General features: G+C 41.7%; 1 protein-coding gene and 1 pseudogene across 14 annotated transcripts in view; one reads left to right on the forward strand and one right to left on the reverse strand.

Moving 5' to 3' along the window:
• Window positions 1-22,116, reverse strand: part of ERC2 (ELKS/RAB6-interacting/CAST family member 2) — a 2,157,515-nt gene that overhangs the window by 1,283,608 nt on the left and 851,791 nt on the right. For all 14 annotated transcript variants that reach the window (XR_010186954.1, XR_010186951.1, XR_010186955.1 and 11 more), the window contains one exon: window positions 15,349-15,542. Coding sequence is in view for 4 of the 14 variants with exons in the window: in XM_063940841.1 (XP_063796911.1) it covers window positions 15,349-15,542 (194 nt within the window). In the remaining 10 variants the exon portion in view is untranslated. The remainder of the gene's footprint in view (window positions 1-15,348; window positions 15,543-22,116) is intronic.
• Window positions 683-801, forward strand: LOC134960357 (5S ribosomal RNA; annotated as a pseudogene).

Below are 22,116 nucleotides of genomic sequence, written 5' to 3' on the forward strand. Positions count from 1 at the left end.
AGCCACCCTGGTGAAACGGTCCGTCTGTGCTCAGTGATGCTGAACTCTTTCTAGCTCAGATCACTTTTGGGACTCCCTGGTATTGTATGTGCCCATTTGGACTCCAGTTATTTAACTGATACTGATATATAATCAATATTGTTTTTTTCCATGTTTGCTATTTTTGATCCTTAATTATTGTTCTAAACCATTTTCTGGTATTTCCTTTTAAATGTAATACTTTTTTGCAGAATCCTTTCTGCATAAACAGGGTCTTATACCCATTTTGGTAAGCCTTTACCATGCAGCCTGTGTTTACTTTCCTTTTTCCAATTAATCGTTGATTTCATGATTGTTTTATTTCATAATTTACTTAATTTTTTGTTAATTTGTGATCTCACCACATTACCATTTCTTCTCCTTCTTCTAATTTTCCCACCACCCTTTTTTTCAATAGGTAAGCCTAACCCACCTCTCTCATCCACTGTCCGCTATATATCTATATAAGACAGTGGACAGCAGAAGGCAGGGTTTCCTCCCTATTCTGAGCATATCTCACTTCTATTTTTAGTACCCTCTCATCCAGATGCGAGACCACTCTCTGCAATGCTCACAGCAACAGAGAATCTGCGTTAGAAACTGGACAGCAGAAGTACCTTGTTGCTCACTACTCATTACACTCTCTCATTTGTGTCCTAGTGTTTATTACTGCCATATTTCAGCAGCAACGCCCAATCTCATCCGACCTTGGAAGCTAAGCGCTGATAAGCCTGATCAGTACCTAGTAGGGTGACCTCTTGGGAATATCAGGTGCAGTAAGATTGTGACCTCTGATCACAAACAGCAGAAGTGTTAGAGCAACTTCTGAAACTTACCTATTCCTTATCCAACTTTCCCGCAAGCCTTCTATTTATCTACAATTGGCTTTGCCTTTAGGCTTATTTATCAATGCTCTTTTGTATCTTTAATAATCATACTTTTATCTTAAATGCTTTGTTATCTATAAGGATCTAGCCTTTTAGCAAACAGAATCTCTACCAGGTGATTACCCTCAGTCATTTGACATTTCAATTATGAACCTCAATTATGAACCTTTGTGCCTCTCATCTATTCTCATGAGGTTTTAGACTAGGTGCTTACCTATAATTATCACTGCGGTGATTATATGTACATATCATTTACCTCTACTCCAATTTTGAATTTTGATTAACTCAGGCACCTTAATAATATTAATTTTTTGTAATTTTTTATGTTTTTCAGTATATTTTTCACCACAGGTGCCCATAATTTTGTATCAGGCTTATCCTGATTTCTGTCAATATATATGTTTACTTTGTGTTCTTGAACAATTCTTTTGTATCTAACTCCTCATTACTTTTATTCATTATTAATTAAATGTTAAGTTTTAATAAACTTATTTCAAATTTCTAAGCGTGCCCCAACACAGAGTCTTTCTTTTTTCTTCTCTTTGCTTAACCATTACTGACTCTGGGAGCACCACCAACTCAAATAATTATTTAGATGTCTTCATTAAGAATCTTTAAATTTAAACTTAGTATCGTTGGTCATTCCCTGAACAGTTTTCTACAATCTGTGTATTAATCTATGTTCATCATTACCACATTTTTCCTGTGCGGAACCAAACCAAATTTCTGTTAACTCTGTAACCCCTGCTGATTAAATCTTCAGTTTCAGGCTCCAGCACGGTTTATATACCAATACTGTTTTCTAATAATTAATGCTATTCTGCTAATAGATTTTTTCTTTTTGATACTTCTGAATGTTCATTAAGCACATTTTTTATTTAACATACACTAACTTTATACGTGATTCATAATTCAGGACACTAGGAATTAGCTGCCAACACTTATCCTAAAATGGCAACATTTAGCTTGAGAAATGAACTGACGAGTAGACATACCATACCTGAAAATCTTGACGATATATTTGACAATATCTCAGAAGCACCATCCGGTAACAAAGGATGGGAATCTGATTTGTACAAATTAAGATCCTGTCTACAAAAAAGACTACGATCATCTTGGGACATAAAAACGATGGAAAGTTATAATAAAAATAAAATTACCCCACGGGGTTTGAGACCCAACATATTTCCCACTTTCCAGTTAATTACTGAAAGTCTGACAGCAGAATGGGAAGGTATACTCCTGAAATGCTCACAAGACCTTATGGCTGTGTTACTTAAACATAACCATCTGGTACTTAATGACTGTGAGAAAGAAATAGAAGAACTCACTAAAAATTTGGAGGAATGGGAAAAAAATGCTAAATTCCAAGAAACTTTTGAAAAAATTAAAAAAGATCTAGAACCCTATGAACAAAGGATTACAGATAGAAAAAAACACAAATTCATTCGGGACATGAAAGACTTCAAGACTGGTAATGTCTTTCACTGGAAGCATACGAATACACGCAGGGAATACTCCAAATTCCAGGACAGGTATTCCTCATCAGAAGCAGAATCATCCGGAGGAGAAGACCCCTCAGACTCAGGCGATAGGGAGATTGATCGATATAACTTTCGAGACGAACCCAGTGCTAACACATCAGCCCATTTTTTAGGGGCAGGCAGGGGTGGAGGAAGACCCAAGTTCCGACAAAGAGGAAGACGAGGAGGGGGAGCAAAAAATCAGCGAGACCAGACAGATTGGCTGCAACCGGGACCACAGAGATACCCTGTCAGAACCAACCGGAGGAAATAACTGATCATCTTAAAGTTATCAACCTATCCAATAGAATCTTAACGGATGATCACATCAAAATATTCACTAAGGGACTCTCCTTCTCACCTTCCCAACATCTAAATCGTTTCGCATGGGAAAAAGATTTGAAACTCTTTGGACGTAAACTACTCTTAAGGAAATTCTTCGCTTCTCGAACTTTGTCGTCAATTAATCCGGATTCAGACGCTACCTCCTTCTCTCAATCTTTGACTGCTGAAGATTTAGAAGCCATTAGCATTCTGGAGGAACTGCAAGAGCCCAACCAAGATCCTACAATTCAACAGTCCAGACCTAAATGCAAGAATAAGTCGACCTTTTTTCCTCCCGAACACCTCTCAGCTGAAATAAAGATTTTTCAAGAACTTGTCTCCAGAGATCTAGACAAAATATATCTACAATCTAGGAAAAACCCCAATTATGGAGACAATCTTAATACTACAGAACGCAAAACCTTACGGGAGATACAATCCTGGACCGACATAATAATCAAACCTTCTGATAAAGGAGGAAATGTAGTACTCTGGCCGAAAGTAATGTATACTACTGAGGCCATGAGACAACTAGGAGATTCACAATGCTATAAACGCATACTTTTTGACCCTACGGACAACTTCAGGATTGCCCTTAACAGGATTTTGGACCGGGCTCACTCTATGGGCACTCTTACCAAAGAAGAGAAGATCTACCTTACAACTGACAAACCTAAAACTCCCACCCTCTACCTATTGCCGAAAATACATAAAAATATCAATGTCCCTCCGGGGCGCCCTATTGTATCTGGGCAAGGTGGCTTACTTGAAAAACCTAGTGTTTTTTTGGATCTACACCTGCGACAACATGTGCTCAATCTTCCCTCATACATAAGGGATACCACCGATGTACTTCAAAAACTACATGACATCAAACTGGACACCCACCACCTTTTGGTTACCCTCGATGTTGAATCTTTATACACTAGCATCAATCACCAGGTGGGCATACAAGCTGTGCAGTACTTCCTCGGTATGGCCGATAACAGCGATTTTCACAATTTTCTGATTGAACTTCTGGAATTTGTACTCACTCGCAACTATTTCACCTTCAATGACCACTTTTTCCTTCAGATCCGGGGCACTGCTATGGGTGCCGCTTGTGCCCCTACTTACGCCAACCTTTATTTAGGCTGGTGGGAAAGAGAAATTGTCATGCACCCTGATAATGACAAATTCACTCAACATATCTTAGCTTGGTGGCGTTACATAGACGACATTATCCTGATCTGGGAAGGTGATGAGCAATTACTACTATCCTTTATTGCAGCATTAAACTGCAACAATATCAATCTCAAGCTTACATACCACATTAGCACCAATCAAGCACCAATCAAGTATCCTTTCTGGATCTCAATATATACAAAACTCCGGATGGCCTCATACAAACCGAACTGTATCGAAAGACCACAGCCACCAATAGCCTTCTCCATCAAACCAGTTCTCATTTTCCACCTACCATCACCAATATCCCCAAAGGGGAGTTTTTGCGCCTTAAAAGGAACTGCTCAGATTGGTCAAAGCACCAAAATCACAAAAATATAACATTTTATTAAATGAGGAAGATGTATAAAACTACTGTATTATAAATGGAGGAAGGATATAAAGGTTGTTAAATAGGAGGAAGTGGTGATGACCCCTTGTTACATTTTACAAAAGCGAGAGAAAGGGTTATCACTGGTTCACAAATAGACCCCCATGTTTTTATACCACCCCAAACATATAATTAACAACTACATTATATTCTAAGAACAAGTATGAAGGAATATATACAGAGGACGTTTTAAATAAAGTCAGCTTTTCATTTTGCAAAAGACAAGTGGAGTCAGATACTAGTAGTTGGGTTGCAAAAACCCTAAGTGCTGCATTTAGGAAGAGAGGTTCAAGTGGGTGAGCTGTTAGTGGTTAAATGTGAATTTATCATCAAAAGCGTCTGGTTAAACGAACAATTTCATTGCACAAGGTGTGTTTGTGCCCAGAGGATATAAGTAGCAGCGTTAGTCCTGAACTGTGATGTGCTGCCTAGTCACTAGTCACCAATTATGTGTGTACTAATGAACCAAACAAACTGCAACAATGGTGACTGGTCACTAAACCACTTGTGGGATTAGAAGATGACTGTGAAAGCATTTACTGGGATCAGTATTATATACCGGCGGCCGTCAGGAAACGAGAATGGCATCCCAGCCGTCAGTATGCCGGCAGCGAGGTGAGCGCAAAGAGTCCCCTTGCAGGCTCGCTGCGCTCGACATGCTGCGGGTTAGGTGATGCTCACCACAGGTTCTGTTCCCACTCTGTGAGTGACGTGGACACCCAAAAGTGGTAAAAAGGTCTGTTAGCCGGGATTCCGGCTGTCGGTATTGTTAGCGGTCAGGATTCCGGCGCCGGTATCCTGACCGCCAGGATCCCGACCGTCGGCAAATTAACTGCATCCCCATTTACTCACATAGGCTCTCTGACATCGGTCAGGTATTGCTATCACAATATTTAAGCGTGGGTACACATTGCATTGACATCAGCCAGATTTGTCGTTTCCGGGCTAATCGGAACATCAAATTGGGCATACTGTGTGTACTCGCGATTTGCTTTCTCCTGTGGTCGCATGTGATTTCTTCCGGACGGCTGTGCTGCACGGTCAACCAGAAGATATCATGTTAGATGCCATGCTACCAAATGCAGCATGTCATCCTACATTGTGCATTGATTCCCTGACATCGTGCAAGTGTGTATGAATTTGCAGATGCAGGGTTCCTTCTCCCATCAAATCGGCTGGCTACACATCGTTCTAGTCTGTAGCTGGCCTAAGAGCAGTGAGTTTTATACAATAATATAATTAGTGCATTAAAAAAGCATGACCTAAAACAGTAGGACATCTTTGCATATGCTTTAAATGTCCTAAAGTTAGGAGAACTATCATCTAACACAAACAATTAAAGGATTACACTAGATTTCTAAATCCGCATAAATAGGATTTTAATACCTATCGGTAAATCCTTTTCTCTTAGTCCGTAGAGGATGCTGGGGATGCTTCAAGAACCATGGGGTATAGACGGGATCCGCAGGAGACATGGGCACACTATAAGACTTTGAATGGGTGTGAACTGGCTCCTCCCTCTATGCCCCTCCTCCAGACTCCAGTTATAGGAACTGTGCCCAGTAAGACGGACATTTTCGAGGAAAAGGATTTATTTAATTATTTTAAACTAAGGTGAGATACATACCAGCTCACACCACCAACACGCCGTACAACATGGCATTTAACAACAACGCATGCAACGGCATGACCAACAACAGTCACAGAGTGACTAAACTCAACGCAACATGAGCGTAACTATAGGCAAACTGCAGATACAGCCCGCACTGGGACGGGCGCCCAGCATCCTCTACGGACTAAGAGAAAAGGATTTACCAGTAGGTATTAAAATCCTATTTTCTCATATGTCCTAGAGGATGCTTCAAGAATGAAGCATCCTAGGGGATGCTTCAAGATCCATGGGGTTTATACCAAAGCTCTAGAACGGGCGGGAGAGTGCGGATAACTCTGCAGCACCGATTGACCAAACAAGAGGTCCTCCTCAGCCAGGGTATCAAACTTGTAAAACTTCGCAAAGGTGTTTGAACCCGACCAAGTAGCAGCTCGGCAAAGTTGTAACGCCGAGACCCGCCGGGCAGCCGCCCAGGATGAGCCCACCTTCCTGGTAAAATTGTCTTTCACCGATTTTGGTAACGGCAATACTGCCGTAGAATGAGCCTGCTGAATCGTATTACAAATCCAGCGCGCAATAGTCTGCTTAGAAGCAGGAGCTCCAATCTTGTTAGGAGCCCACAGGACAAACAGAGCCTCTGTTTTCCTAATCTGCGCCGTTCTGGCGACATAGATCTTCAAAGCTCTGACCACATTGAGAGACTTTGACTCCGCCAAGGCGTCAGTAGCCACTAGCACCACAATAGGCTGGTTAACATGAAATGATGAAACCACTTTTGGCAGAAATTGCTGACGAGTTCTCAACTCCGCTCTATCAGCATGGAAAATCAAATAGCGGCTTTTGTGAGACAAAGCCGCCAACTCAGACACTTGCCTTGCAGACGCCAAGGCCAACAACATGACCACTTTCCAAGTAAGGAATTTTAACTCAACCTTGCACAAAGGTTCAAACCAATGTGATTGCAAGAATTGCAACACCACATTAAGGTCCCATGGTGCCACTGGGGGCACAAGGAAGGTTGGATGTGCAGCACGCCTTTTATGAAGGTCTGAACTTCTGGAAGGGAGGCCAATTCTTTTCGAAAAAAGATCGATAAGGCCGAAATCTGTACTTTAATAGAGCCTAACTTTAGGCCCGCATCCACACCTGCTTGTAGGAAATGGAGCAACCGCCCCAGGTGAAATTCTTCCGTAGGAGCCTTCTTGGATTCACACCAAGACACCTATTTCCTCGAAATACGGTGGTAATGCTTTGCCGTTACTTCTTTTCTAGCCTGAAGAAGAGTAGGAATGACTTCACTGGGAATACCCTTTCGGGCTAGGATTTGGCGCTCAACCGCCACGCCATCAAACGCAGCAGCGGTAAGTCCTGATACACGCACGGCCCCTGTTGTAACAGGTCCTCCCGAAGAGGAAGGGGCCAGGGATCTTCTATGAGCAACTCCTGAAGATCTGGATACCAGGCCCTTTTTGGCCAATCTGGAACAATGAGGATCGCCTGAACCCTTGTTCTTCTTATAATTTTTATCACCTTTGGAAGGAGTGGAAGTGGAGGGAACACATAGACCGACTGAAACACCCACGGTGTCACTAGAGTGTCCACCGCTATCTCCTGAGGGTCCCTTGACCTGGAACAATAATTCTGCAGTTTCTTATTGAGGCGGGATGCCATCATGTCCACTTGAGGAACTCCCCAACGACTTGTCACTTCTGTAAAGACCTCTTGATAAAGACCCCACTCTCCTGGATGGAGATCGTGTCTGCTGAGGAAGTCTGCTTCCCAGTTGTCCACTCCCGGAATGAAGACCGCTGCCAGAGCGCTGGCATGTCTTTCCGCCCAGCGAAGAATCTTCGTGGCCTCGGCCATCGCCGCTCTGCTCTTTGTTCCACCTTGGCGGTTTATGTACGCCACTGCTGTCACGTTGTCTGACTGAATCAAGACCGGCAGACCTCGAAGAAGGTTTTCTGCTTGCAGTATGCCGTTGTGGATGGCTCTTAATTCCAGAATGTTTATGTGTAGACAATCTTCCTGACTTGACCACTTTCCCTGAAAGTTTCTTCCCTGTGTGACTGCTCCCCAGCCTCGGAGGCTTGCATCCGTGGTCACCAGGATCCAATCCTGAATCCCGAACCTGCGTCCCTCCAGAAGGTGAGAACTGTGCAGCCACCACAGAAGGGAAATTCTTGTCCTGGGAGACAGAATTATTTTCAGGTGCATGTCCAGGTGAGACGCGTACCACTGGTCCAGCAGGTTCCACTGAAACACCCTGGCATGGAACCAGCCATACGGAATGGCCTCGTAGGCCGCCACCATCTTCCCCAGCAACCGAGTGCAATGAAGAACTGACACCCTTGCCGGATTCAGAATCTGTTTTACCATGTTCTGTATTTCCAACGCTTTTTCCACTGGAAGAAAAACTCTCTGTAATTCTGTATCCAGAATCATACCCAGGAACAACAGCCGTGTCGTTGGATCCAACTGTGATTTTGGCAAATTTAGGAGCCAACGGTGTTGTTGCAGAATCGTCAGTGAAAGAGCAACATTCTTCAACAATTTCTCCTTGGACCTCGCCTTCATGAGGAGATCGTCCAAGTACGGGATAATTGTGATTCCCTGCTTGCGCAGGATAACCATCATTTCCGCCATTACTTTGGTGAAAATCCTCGGAGCCGTGGACATACCAAACGGCAACGTCTGAAATTGGTAATGACAATCCTGCACAGCAAATCTCAGGTAGGCCTGATGTGGAGGATATATGGGGACATGTAAGTAGGCATCTTTTATGTCAACCGACACCATAAAATCCCCCTCCTCCAGACTGGAGATCACTGCTCGTAGAGACTCCATCTTGAACTTGAATTTTTTTCGAAAGAAATTGAGGGATTTTAGGTTTAGAATCGGTCTGACTGAGCCATCCGGCTTCGGGACCACGAACAGGCTCAGATAAAAACCTTCCCCCTGTTGAGACGGGGGTACCGTGACAATCGCTTGATTTTGACACAGCTTTGGTATCCCAGCGCTTACTATCTCCCTTTCTGGAAGAGAAGCTGGCAAGGCCGATTTGAAAAATCGGTGAGGGGGCACGTCTTGAAACTCTAATCTGTACCCTTGGGTTACTATGTCTACTATCCAAGAATCCAGGTCCGAGTGCACCCAGACCTGACTGAAGAGTCTGAGACGTGCCCCCACTGGCGCGGACTCCCGCAGAGGAGCCCCAGCGTCATGCGGTGGATTTGGTAGAAGCCGAAAGAAGACTTCTGCTCCTGGGAACTTGCCACAGCCTGTGACCTTTTTCCCCTTCCTCTCCCCCTCGCTGCAAGGAAGGAGGACCCATGACCTTTTTTGAATTTGTTGGGCCGAAAGGACTGCATCTGATAGTGAGGCGATTTCTTCTGCTGTGCAGGAACATAAGGTAAAAAAGACGACTTACCCGCGGTAGCCGTAGAGACCAGGTCAGTGAGGCCGCCACCAAACAAGACCTTACCGTTAAATGGTAAAGACTCCATCGCCTTCTTAGAGTCAGCATCAGCATTCCATTGATGAATCCACAATGCTCTCCTAGCTGAGACTGCCATGGCATTGGCCCTTGATCCCAAAAGGCCAATATCCCTTACAGCTTCTTTTAAATATGCTGCAGCATCCTTGATGTGACCCAAAGTCAAAAGCACACTATCCCTGTCTAGGGTATCTACCTCAGAGGACAAGTTATCCGCCCACTTTTCAATAGCGCTACTCACCCAAGCCGCAGCAACAGCGGGCCTGAGTAGCGACCCTGTAGTGACATAAATGGATTTCAGGGTATTTTCCTGCTTACGATCCGCAGGATCCTTCAGGGCTGCCGTGTCAGGAGACAGAAGTGCCACCTTTTTGGATAGACGCGATAAAGCTTTGTCTACCGTGGGGATTGACTCCCAGCTGTCCACGTCCCCAGAGGGGAACGGATATGCCATTGGAATTCTTTTGGGAACATGTATCTTTTTGTCAGGATTTTCCCAAGCTTTTTCAAAAAGTGCGTTCAGTTCATGAGAGGGAGGAAACGTTACCTCAGGTTTCTTTCCATTTAACCATACAGACCCTTGTATCAGGATCCTCAGTGATATGTAATACGTCTTTTATCGCCACAACCATGTACTGAATACTGTTAGTCAGTTTTGGATGTAATCTGGCATCACTAGTGTCGACACTGGAATCAGAGTCCGTGTCGGTATCTGTATCAACCATCTGGGCAAATGCACGTTTCTGCGACCCCGAAGGGGTCTGGACCTGTGACAAAGCATCTTCCATGGATTTCCTCCATGTCTGGTTCTTAAGGCCCATACACACTTGACGATAAAATGAACGACGTCGTTCATTTCAGCCCTCATCAACGACGTCGCTCATTATATCGTCAAGTGTGTATGCATCCGACGACCACCGATGCGCGGCCCCGCGGGACGTTAACGACCCTCGCTTATCTGTGGAGCATGTATGCTCAATTTCCACTATGGTCGTTACCGACCAGAGACGTCGTTGAATGTGTATGGTATGAAAGACCAACGACCAACGACCAAGCCACTGTTCACCAGCCCTGTTCCCAGCTCATTATTTTAATAAACTGTTCAGCTTGGATGCTTCAACGATGAATGGTCTTTGGTCTTTCGTCTTTGGTCTTTCGTCTTTGGTCGTTGGTAGTTTGTATGCTCATGTCGTTTGCTCAGCTGTTCAAGGGAAGTTCAAGGGAAGTCGTTAACGACGGTCGTTAACGATGTGTGCATCGTCAAGTGTGTATGGGCCTTTAGACTCAGATTTATCAAATCTCTTAGCCAACTTAGTCACATTTGTATTTAAAACACTCAACATATTGAGCCAATAATCCGTGGGCGGTTCCGACACTGTCACTCTCACAGAACTGTCTGTCCCCATGCCAGCCTCCTCCTGGGAAGAGCATTCAGCCTCAGACATGTCGACACAGACACGTACCGACAGCCACACACACACTGGGGCTATAGGAGACAGACCCACAGCAGAGCCTGTTAGAGAGATAGAGAGAGAGTTTTGCCAGCTCATACCCAGCGCCTATCCCGGTTCTGAAGTCATTAACAAGACTGCCCAGACCTGCTAGCGCTTTTATCATATACAATAATTCACCAATCACTAGTGCCCCCCCCCCCCCCCCCCCGTTTTGCACCCTGTTACTTGCACAGCAGTGTGGAGGTTAGGGCCAGCATCTCTGCAGCCTTCTGTGAATAGAAAAATGGCGCTGGTGAGAGCTATGTGGCTAAGCCCCGCCTCCGACATGGCGCTTCAGTCCCGCTCAAAATTCTTTATACTGGCGGGGGTCCCTTAACAAGTGCCTGGGCACTGTTATACTCTATGCCAGTGCTATTTGAGGCCCCCCATGCTGCACAGGGCGCCCCCCCCCCTGCACCCTGCAGTGCCGTGATCAGTGTGGGAGCATGGTACCTCAAACGCCGTCTTCTGCCGTCACTGAAGTATTCTGATCTTCTCATACTCATCCGGCTTCAATCTTCTGGCTCTGTGAGGCGGGTGACGGCGGGTTTCCGGGAACAAGCAGCTAGGCGTACCGTAGCGATCGAACTCTCTGGAGCTAATGGTGTTAAGTAGCCTAAGAAGCAGAGCCCTTGAACTCTTAAGAAGTAGGTCTGCTTCTCTCCCCTCACTCCCACGATGCAGGGAGCCTGTAGCCAGCAGGTCTCCCTGAAAATAATAAACCTAAATAAAGTCTTTTTCTGAGAAACTCAGGAGAGCTCCTCAGTGTGCATCCAGTCTCGCTGGGCACAGAATCTAACTGGAGTCTGGAGGAGGGGCATAGAGGGAGGAGCCAGTTCACACCCATTCAAAGTCTTATAGTGTGCCTATGTCTCCTGCGGATCCAGTCTATACCCCATGGTTCTTGAAGCATCCCCAGCATCCTCTAGGACGTATGAGAAATGGGGCTAATTCAGTAAGGATAGCAAATTCTGCTAATCAGCAGAATTTGCTATCCTTTTGGTCGCATGCTGGGGCCCGCCCATCACTGGGCAAGGCCGCCCAGCATACTGACCGGAGCCTCCCCACCTTCAACAAGCAGAAATTGTGATCGCTTCGCAATTTCTGCTTGTCAGCAAAAACTAAAGATGACTCCTGCCAGAGCAGCTTAGCTGTGGCCGCAGGAGTACTGGCGCCATCTTACCTGTCGTGGCGGCTGCATGTGACGTCACGCAGCCACCACGACCACGCCCCCGACACGCCCCCGTTCGTGCTGCACCGACCACCGTTCGGATTGCCCCGCCCCCACAACTCTCCATCTCCTCCCGCGACCGCCTCTGTCTGATTGACAGGCAGAGGCGATTGCATTCTCTGCGAACCCCCCGCAGAAAATGCGGGTGCATGCGCCCGCATCTTTACAGCAAAAATTACGGTTGGACCGCATACTGTAATCCAACCTGACGTAGCCACAATGAGTTGTGGCCTACATTATAGAACAGAAGAGAATTAACTAGCAATAACCGACCAGTAATAAAAAAATGCAGGAACTTAGAAACTGCACCATAAAGGCAGCTTTAGGAATACTGTAAGAATGATTTCTAAAATACATCTATACAGTATATATTTATAAATGGCGGCTGGCATATAGCAATGCATGGGAGAGGCTGCTGAAAACAGACTGATAAACTGCTGGGTTAGACAAATAAATGAATAATAATCTATAGGCATTCCAGGAAAATAAATAAAAGCATTCTGTGTCTCGCAAATTGCAGAAAATGCTTTTATTGCAATCACCGTAAAAATCAGCAAAGCACTGCACTATGATACTAGTCCTTTGTGCGCTAAGCCCGAGCGTCATGTATACACTGTACTGGAGAAAGATTTGTATTTACAGTAAAAGGCACTTAAAATTCATTAATTACGGTATTTCCAATATAACAGGATGAAAAAAAGATAGAGAAACAGAATCACATGAATAAAGTTTTATATGACTAAACTCTGCAGGGTGGTGTGTAGGTACAGTGCTATGTGCCTGATTCCCACACATATGTAAATGTGATGTTGTATGTTCTGCGCAGGAGCTGTACATGTGCAAAAGCAGATCTGTTCCTGCAACATCAATCGCAGTACTCCCATAGTTCCAGAAAATGGGGGGCGCGTCGGTCCTGTTTTCTGGGAGTGCCTAAGCTAGTGGCTGCCTCCTTGGAAGCAGCTTCACTGGCCCCGGCAGCGTGATTTTGCCGTACATCCTGATAAACCTGCGGGTTACTCAGATGTCCGATGTTCACACTGTTGATCTGATGCTGTGTCTTAGGACGCAGCAACAGATCACAGAAGCCGGCAGTGTGAATCTTTTTACTTAAGGCGCCTCCTGCAGCTTTTGCATAATTTGGCACTAGCGTCCACCTCTGATCAGCTCTGTGTAGAGGGGTGCATGTATGTGTATTTATTTACATGGTGCCACATAATGTACCATAGTTTGCATCTCTTCTAGAATGTCAGCGAGCCCCCCAAATTAGAAGACCCTTAAGACTCCTAAAAAAGCAGGCAAGCTTGCCTGAAGCAAAATGAGTGGGGACATTAGTTTCGGTGAGTACCCCCTGCCTGCCGGGAGAGCAGGGAACCCACACAGATCTCATCCACTTCCCTAGTACAGTGTTCGGGCTGTGACTTGATAACAGTTTACATTCAATTGTGTCCTCAGTCTACTGCTGTAAGAGACAATTACCTGCATTATGGAGTTGGGGTTAGTGAGAACATAAAGCAAATTACATCATCACTCCCCCTGCACTTGCCACTTGGACCTCCCCTCGTTGATCTCCTGGAGAGGAGGTCCGAAAGGTCAGTAAGTATGTCTGCTACCTCAGTTAACCTACTTTCTCCAACCTTACCTCTGTATCTCACAAAAAAATGCATAATCGGTAATTATCCAGTGCAGTATATGATGTGTCTAGCAAAACTGTAAAATTAACCCCAAGACTACACATCATGGGAGGAAGAATAGTTTGTGCATGGGAAATGGCATATGAAAGTTGATAAAGCCATGTGTGATGAACATTATTACAATCTGGGAGGCAGAATTCCAGAAACAGTTCCTAATATCGCACAAAGTAATTTAATGCTGCGGTGTGATGCACAATGAAATTTTACCATGCACCTTGCATTTAGTGTCTGCATAGCCATTTCCATGCAATCACGTAAGGTAAGAAGATATCAGACAATGTACTCACCCATAGCTGAAAATCCCAACAAATATAAAGGATAAAACAGGAATTTATTATTTGGAGACACATACAGTATCTATTGCAACTATACAATATGACAAATAAATAGTTATGAACACTATAAACAATACCCAATATCACATATCCTGATTGATAAAAACTAAGAACACATATCTATGCGATGTGCAGGCGCACAAAACATACATACTGTACACATACGTCTGTACATACATTTTTGTGTATTGCAGCCTTATGCCTGGATAAATGGGAGAGGACAGACCGAGGAGGACTAGCGCAGACAGGGTACAGTATTCATGTAACCGCAACACAATAAGGAAACATACGCAGACGGCGCTTCTTTTGTGGGAGCTGGAAAATCTGGAGCAACGGTACGCAGTGATGATGATGGCTGTCAGAAGCACTAACCAGCCATCTGATCACAGTGATCCAGCCAGCCCAGATTACTTAATTTCAGCTCTATTATATGAGTCCACACCAATATATTTATCTGGACTACTACAGTATATAAGATTTGCAATTGAATAGTTGACAGTGTTAAAATCGTGTTCATTATATTCCGTTATCACTCTTTGTGCAGTGAAACTGGTGAGGAATCCAAATATATCATATATAGATATATATATATATATACACACACACACACACACACACACACACACACACACACACACACACACACACACACACACACACAGGTTGAGTATCCCATATCCAAATATTCCGAAAAATACGGAATTTTTTGAGTGAGACTGAGATAGTAAAACCTTTGTTTTTTGATGGCTCAGTGTACACAAACTTTGTTTAATACACAAAGTTATTAAAAATATTGTATTAAATGACCTTCTGGCTGTGTGTATAAGGTGTATATGAAACATAAATGCATTCTGTGCCCAGACTTGGGTCCCATCGCCATGATATCTCATTATGGTATACAATTATTCCAAAATATGGAACAATCAAATATCCAAAATACTTCTGGTCCCAAGCATTTTGGATAAGGGATACTCAACCTGCACATATATACAGTACCAGTCAAAAGTTTGGACACACTTTCTCATTCATTTGAATGAGAAAGTGTGTCCAAACTTTTGATTGGTACTGTATATATATATATATATATATATATAACGTCGCCATGACTTTATAATGAAATGTAAAATGCAGAAGGAATAATTACCTTTCCAGCTCTGCGATTTGCTTGTCTTTCTCGTTTTTCTCATTTTCCACCTCTTTCAGAATCTGCAGAAGCCTGTCCACCTCGGCCTGTGTTTTGCTGCACTCCTCTCTGTAGTAGGAAACTTCTTTGTCTAGTTGCTTAAGTCGGTCAGTGAGCTCTGGATTCATCCGAGCCTCCTCTTCAGCTTCGTGCGCCTTTAAAAGATCAAAAAAGGTTTTAGCTCCGTTAAACAGGTGAAAAAGAGAGCAGACGTAAAACGTGTAAGGGAGATGAGCTTGTGTTCATTTAGAGCTATTACATATCTGTCTATTTAAATGGTTATATTTGTGCAACTGTAATAAATTTGAGCGACGGCAGGAAATACTAAGAATAGTTTAATGAAGATTTTACATTTATTTTCTTCCTGCACTCTTCTACTGGTTGCTTACAGGTGAACTGTCAGAACCGGACATGTATAGTTATAGACGATGTTAAATTGATTATCTCTCATTAATTATGCAAGTCTCGTTTTATGAAACTGCTGCATCAATTACAAAACAAATTACGGATTTATAAATATTAAACTATCCTTTCAAACAACTTTTTGTTTTTTTTTACTCTGACGCAACATTTTCATGGAATGAGTATTAACAATATTATTACATTTATATTTTTTATTTACAAATATATAACTCTAGAATCTAGACTGTTTTCTAACTATGGGGACTATTCCTCATTCCTTAAAGTAGGTGAAAATATTACTATTCACCTACGTTTGTAGGAATGAAGTATCGGGGCTATTCATTACAGTACATAGGTATTGCACTGATCTCCTACTTATCTTGCAGGCCTGATGCTGTCCGCAGTTGTGGCCTTCAGTCATCAAACTCCGAAAACAAGGTTTTCAAAATATGACTGCAGAACTAACAAGATCATCATGTTCGCCATCTTTCCTATGAAAAGGAGGTCCAGGCTGTGAAGAGGGATATGTTTAGATCCCTTTCCAGGAAGGCGCGTGCATAAACTCTGTTCACACATGCTCTACAGCATGGTCAAACAAGTCTGTGCAAAACTCCCACACTAGTAATGAGGGGTAAAATCAGCAGTAGTAGGGATCGTTGAGCCAGTAGCTTTTTTGGAATTGCTTGTGGAATTACTTAGCATGTAGGGCACAAATACTGGCCCATTTAATTTTAACATTATGATTTAAAATTGAGCTAGTAGAGTCCCAATTCCAAATTCTAAATCTGTCCACACATTATACAATTTCCGCACTAAGTCTATTTTTTCAATTTAGGTTTATTCAGAAGCTTCATCAAGGTAACAATGTCAAAATTACAGCTCCATTTTAAATATATTGATACATTGTAAGATAGATTACTGTACAACTATAAAACTGCATTACCAGCTGGGAAAAAGTGGAGTATTACAGCACCCCATCCTCCCTTCTTCTCCCTGGCTCAGTGATTAGACTCCCTTGCCCCTTTGGAGCGAGGGTGTGAGCAGGAGGGCTAATATAAATCCAATGTCACGCTCACGCCCAGCTCCAAGTTATGCAGCCATATTAAAGCGGGTACAAGCCTTTTACCACTTTAGATAGTAACACAGCTTTAATTAACATCTACTTTCTTTCCTCATCCACAATAAACATTGGACATGGAACATGGTGTAACATGCATACAATGAAAGAGACGTCTCATGCATCAGAACAAACATGATTCAACAAATATGTAAAAAAATACAATAATTACACAGCAAGACAATATGCTTCACCTATTGTGTACTCACATAACCACAAAGATATGATACCCCCTGCTTCTCATTACGCCCCACGGGTGTCTTCAAAAAGAGCAAGCAAAGAGGAGAGAACAAGGCAAGAGCAAGCGATGACTAATCTAAAATACCAGAAAACAGCATGCACAGCACAATAAAACAAATCAATTCAAGTACAAAAAAAATAATACCAAAACTGCCGTCAGAAGGTTTGAATTCTTTCCAATGAAAATAAAAGAGAAAAAGGTATTTGAGCAACATTACATACTTTCTGGTGATGGTTCTATTCTTTACACACCAGCATTAAACCTCATACTGCTGATATTGTGCATTTACATAATTTATGTGAAATTAGACAAAAATGCAACCAATTAATAAATTAGAATTGATTAATTCTTTCTTCCAGCCGAAAACCATCGAGCTGCATTAGAAAAAAAAATACATTGTTTGTTTCACTAATATTTTTAGGCAATTCCATAGAGAACAAAGAAACCATGTTAAGTGTTTTAACAACCGCTTGGTTACAGAGGACACAAACCCATCAGAAACTCACAGTGGAGCAGACACTTTGTTAGCTTAGCCAATAAACATGAGAAAGCAGCAGGAACTAGTAAACGTTCTGAAGATCACCACAAAAAATGTGCATACTATATGCTTTGTGCAGACTGAGGCTCCACATCACCTATAGTTGGCTATGCGCATTACATCCCAAACAATTAATGGGATCTATTAATTTAGGCTGTTTGTGTTATTATTCCAAGACTAACACTAGTCCATAATACGGTAATACTTCTAACAGTCCTCAATATCTAACTCAGTGGTTCCCAAAACTTTGGAATCATGGCGCCCTAGCAAATCAGAATTTTTTTCATGGCACCCCTAGGCCAAAAGATTCATATTAAAAAATTCAGAGAAAAATACTAAATTAATATTGTGTTTATATGTCATCCTTAGGTTCAGTTATGTGGTGATGGACAGGATTCACTGTCTACAAATTTTATGACTGGTTATGAATGGTTTTGCCTATTACATTGACCATAAATAATTTGAATTGGTCCTAGACCACCAACCAAGGGCACCCCTGCAAGTGTGACCCGAGGCACCCAGTTTGGGACCCACTGTGCTAATATATATATATATATATATATATATATAGATAGGAGAACAGGCGGCACTCCGGAGACTTGTTTAAACAGCTTTCTTTATTGGAATGACATGGATGGATGTCCATGAATGGATGTCATTCCAATAAAGAAAGCTGTTTAAACAAGTCTCCGGAGTGCCGCCTGTTCTCCAATCTGCAATTGGAAATTCTTCCTAGGGAGGGCACCTGGAGCAGATGAGATGTAAGCAAGGGGAGTGCTGGCTGCTTTGGTGATTTATATATATATATATATATATATGTATTCCTCCAAGATACGGCACTCAGCGGACTCATTCAGTGAAAAAACTTCAACAAGTGGTTGTAGCAACGTTTCGGCTTTAATTAGCCGTTTTCAAGCAACATCATATATATATATACACACACACACACACACACACACACACACACACACACACACACACACACACACAGCAAATACAAGCACTCGGCACTCCTGAATGAAAATTGCAGTGTTCAATCTGCCCGATGCCCCTTAAACGTAGATGTGTATATATCAGCAAAAATAAGCGGCACTCAAGGGTCTTACTTCTATGAATCAACAGGCCATTATCCTGGAAATTATAGCAACGTTTCGATTTATTTCAATCGTCGTCAGACATGTGCCTGATGATGATTGAAGTAAATCGAAACGTTGCTATATTTTCCAGGATAATGGCCTGTTGATTCATAGAAGTAAGACCCTTGAGTGCCGCTTATTTTTGCTGATATATATATATACATATATATACAACAAAAACATAGAACCCATCTGACATTGTGTCTAACTGACCTCGACTCAAATGCAATGCAATCCAACAGTTTTAGCCAAAATAATATGACATCAGCCCCAGGACCAACATTAGTGAAAGGAACAGAGAAATGCCCACTTTTAGTTGTTGTGAATTCTGCCATGATTTACAAAAGAATGCATTACGTCACATTTAAAAAAGATAGTCAAAGACGATTCTCAAGAAAGATGTTTTGTTGGCCGAATCTTCATTATTTTTTTCCCTCTTCATCATATTCATACACTGAATGTCTATCACCAATTTCAACACCACAATGAATCAAATGCAAGTTTAGAATTTGTTTCTCTATCAATTTACTGTCCTTGTAATAAGACTACATTTATTCTTTTTAACATACATTTTTTACTACTACAGGTTGAGTATCCCATATCCAAATATTCCGAAATACGGAATATTCCGAAATACAGACTTTTTTGAGCGAGACTGAGATAGTGAAACCTTTGTTTTTGATAGCTCAATGTACACAAACTTTGTTTAATACTCAAAGTTATTAAAAATATTGTATTAAATGACCTTCAGGCTGTGTGCATAAGGTGTAAATGAAACATAAATGAATTGTGTGACTGTAGACACACTTTGTTTAATGCACAAAGTTATAAAAAATATTGGCTAACATTACCTTCAGGCTGTGTGTATAAGGTGTATATGTAACATAAATGCATTCTGTGCTTAGATTTAGGTCCCATCACCATAATATCTCATTATGGTATGCAATTATTCCAAAATACGGAAAAATCCGATATCCAAAATTCCTCTGGTCCCAAGCATTTTGGATAAGGGAGACTCAACCTGTACCATAATTTGGTGGAAAAAAAGTAAGAACGATCAAGATAGGAAAATGTTGCAACAAAAGCTATTTTTGGTGCCAAATAGAAAAAAAATTGTGTATGTAAATTTAGTGGAATATGCAGGTGCTTCATTAAGCATATGAGAAAATACGCAACAAAGAAAGACTTTCAATAATTGTTCAGTGATGAACAGTGCATAGGGCAGATAAAGAAGGGTGAATACAAATAATGGAGAGTAGACAGTGGGATAACACTTAGTAAACAGTTGGGATGATTACACGGAGATAGATATACATCACAGATATATGTGTATCCATGGGAGTTCAAATAATAAATAAGATTTATAGACAAAAGATGTTTAAAAAAATTGCATTAACATTAGTTGTATTCACAACTAACACCATTTTAACACCATTAGAGTAACAAAACAAAAAAAAAGACAAAATCCACAATTTAGTAGTAACATTACTATTATGACTAGGAAATTGCTGTAATAAATCTAGGAAATTTGATATTATCATTTAATTTTTAACAGCGGGTTTTCTTTCTTTTTAACAAGAAACTGAAGATAATAATCTGTTTTCAAAGATGGTTGTTCTATAACTCAGTGTTCCCATTCCACAATTGTTCTGTGGGGGGAGATTAATATGGCTATCACCAGTATTTGGATTTTGCAAGAGTTTAAGGGAGTGCAACCTAAACGCATAGTCTAAGCCAGTGAGTCAAGCTATTGAGGCAAGCTACTTGATGGTCATGTGATGGAACAGAAAAGAAGGGTACAGGATTTTATCACATAAATTATTCTATGTCATGCGACTGTGGCTGCCATGATAATCACCATACACAGGGAAAAAAATTATTAAAAGACACAAAAGCTGGAAAACAATAACCACTACCAAGGTCTGTAAACGCGTACTTCGAAACATGAATTTGGGCAGTCTATAGTAAACACAGTTGCAAAGTAAACCAGCCAAACATTGTGCCATTTTGAATTGGTTTCAATAATTAGATAATCTCTACTGCCCGTATCACCTAAATAAGGAGTCGGCAGGAGAAATGTATCCTGTCACCTGAAAATGGCATCAACCCAACTATGCAAAGTATCCAAAACTACAACACTATTCTCTCTCTATTAAGAATGGATGTGAACTCTTACGGAACAAATAATAAGCCTCATTTGGTTAAATATCAACCAGACTCCTTTCAAATTGGATCATTCTAAACCCCAACAGATTACGAACATGTATTATAAAGACAAGTGTAAGATGGCTAACAGTGGATTTGTAATGATTTCCGCTATGCTAATGGGGAGTTGCCATTGTGATCTTAAAGTGTACAGTACTGTGCCATATATAACAGAGCACCAGTTTGAACGTGTTATATGTAAATTATATGTAAATAAGTACGTGTAACAGTTGATCACAGGATAATTGGTACATTGGTTTTAGAGCCACTCTTCTATATTTAAAAATAACCGTAGAGAAATATAAAGCAGCAGACACAAACATTTTATAACCTTAAAAGTTTGGCTTGCTAAATACTTCAAGGAAACTGGATTCTATATTTACGAAAGAGACACAATTGGCAGACAGACAATCTGGGTTTCAATCTCCAGGATACTAAATGTACTGTGCTACATAAATAAAAACATGAGTTTTTGACATTTTGGAACTACAAATAAAACCCAAACTCTTCATGGTTAAATGCTAAATACATCTGACTCCATTTGTACACTGTAAGATGGGGTGTGGATTATTAGAACTACACCTTAAAGGTCTACAGTCAATAGGTCTACCACTAATGCATTAGGTCAACAGGGTGAAAAGGTCAACATAGAATAGGCAGACAGTAAAAAAATTATCAACATGGTCAAAAGGTCGACGTGGGAATGGTCAACACAAAAAGGTAGACAAATGTTATTATTATTATTATTATTATTATTATTTTTTTTTTGGTGTTGCCATTTTTCAGCCACAAACAAGCCCCTTTACTGTATCATGTCCCACCCGCATGGCTCGCTTCACTCACCTTGCTTCGGGCAATCGTAGTCTACGTGGATAGTAAAGTATGAAAAAGTAAAAAAAACAAAAACCTTGTGTCGACCATATGTGTGTTGACTATTCCCACGTCGACCTTATAAACTGTCTACCTTTTACATGTTGACCTTTTTACCCTGTCGAACTAATGCATGTCTACCATTAGTGGTCGACCTATTGACTGTAGACTTTTTTAGTGTAGATCTATAGACTGGATACCAGTTAAGATGATTAAGGAA

Source organism: Pseudophryne corroboree, chromosome 9 (genome assembly GCF_028390025.1).
Source record: "Pseudophryne corroboree isolate aPseCor3 chromosome 9, aPseCor3.hap2, whole genome shotgun sequence".
NCBI lineage: Eukaryota > Metazoa > Chordata > Amphibia > Anura > Myobatrachidae > Pseudophryne > Pseudophryne corroboree.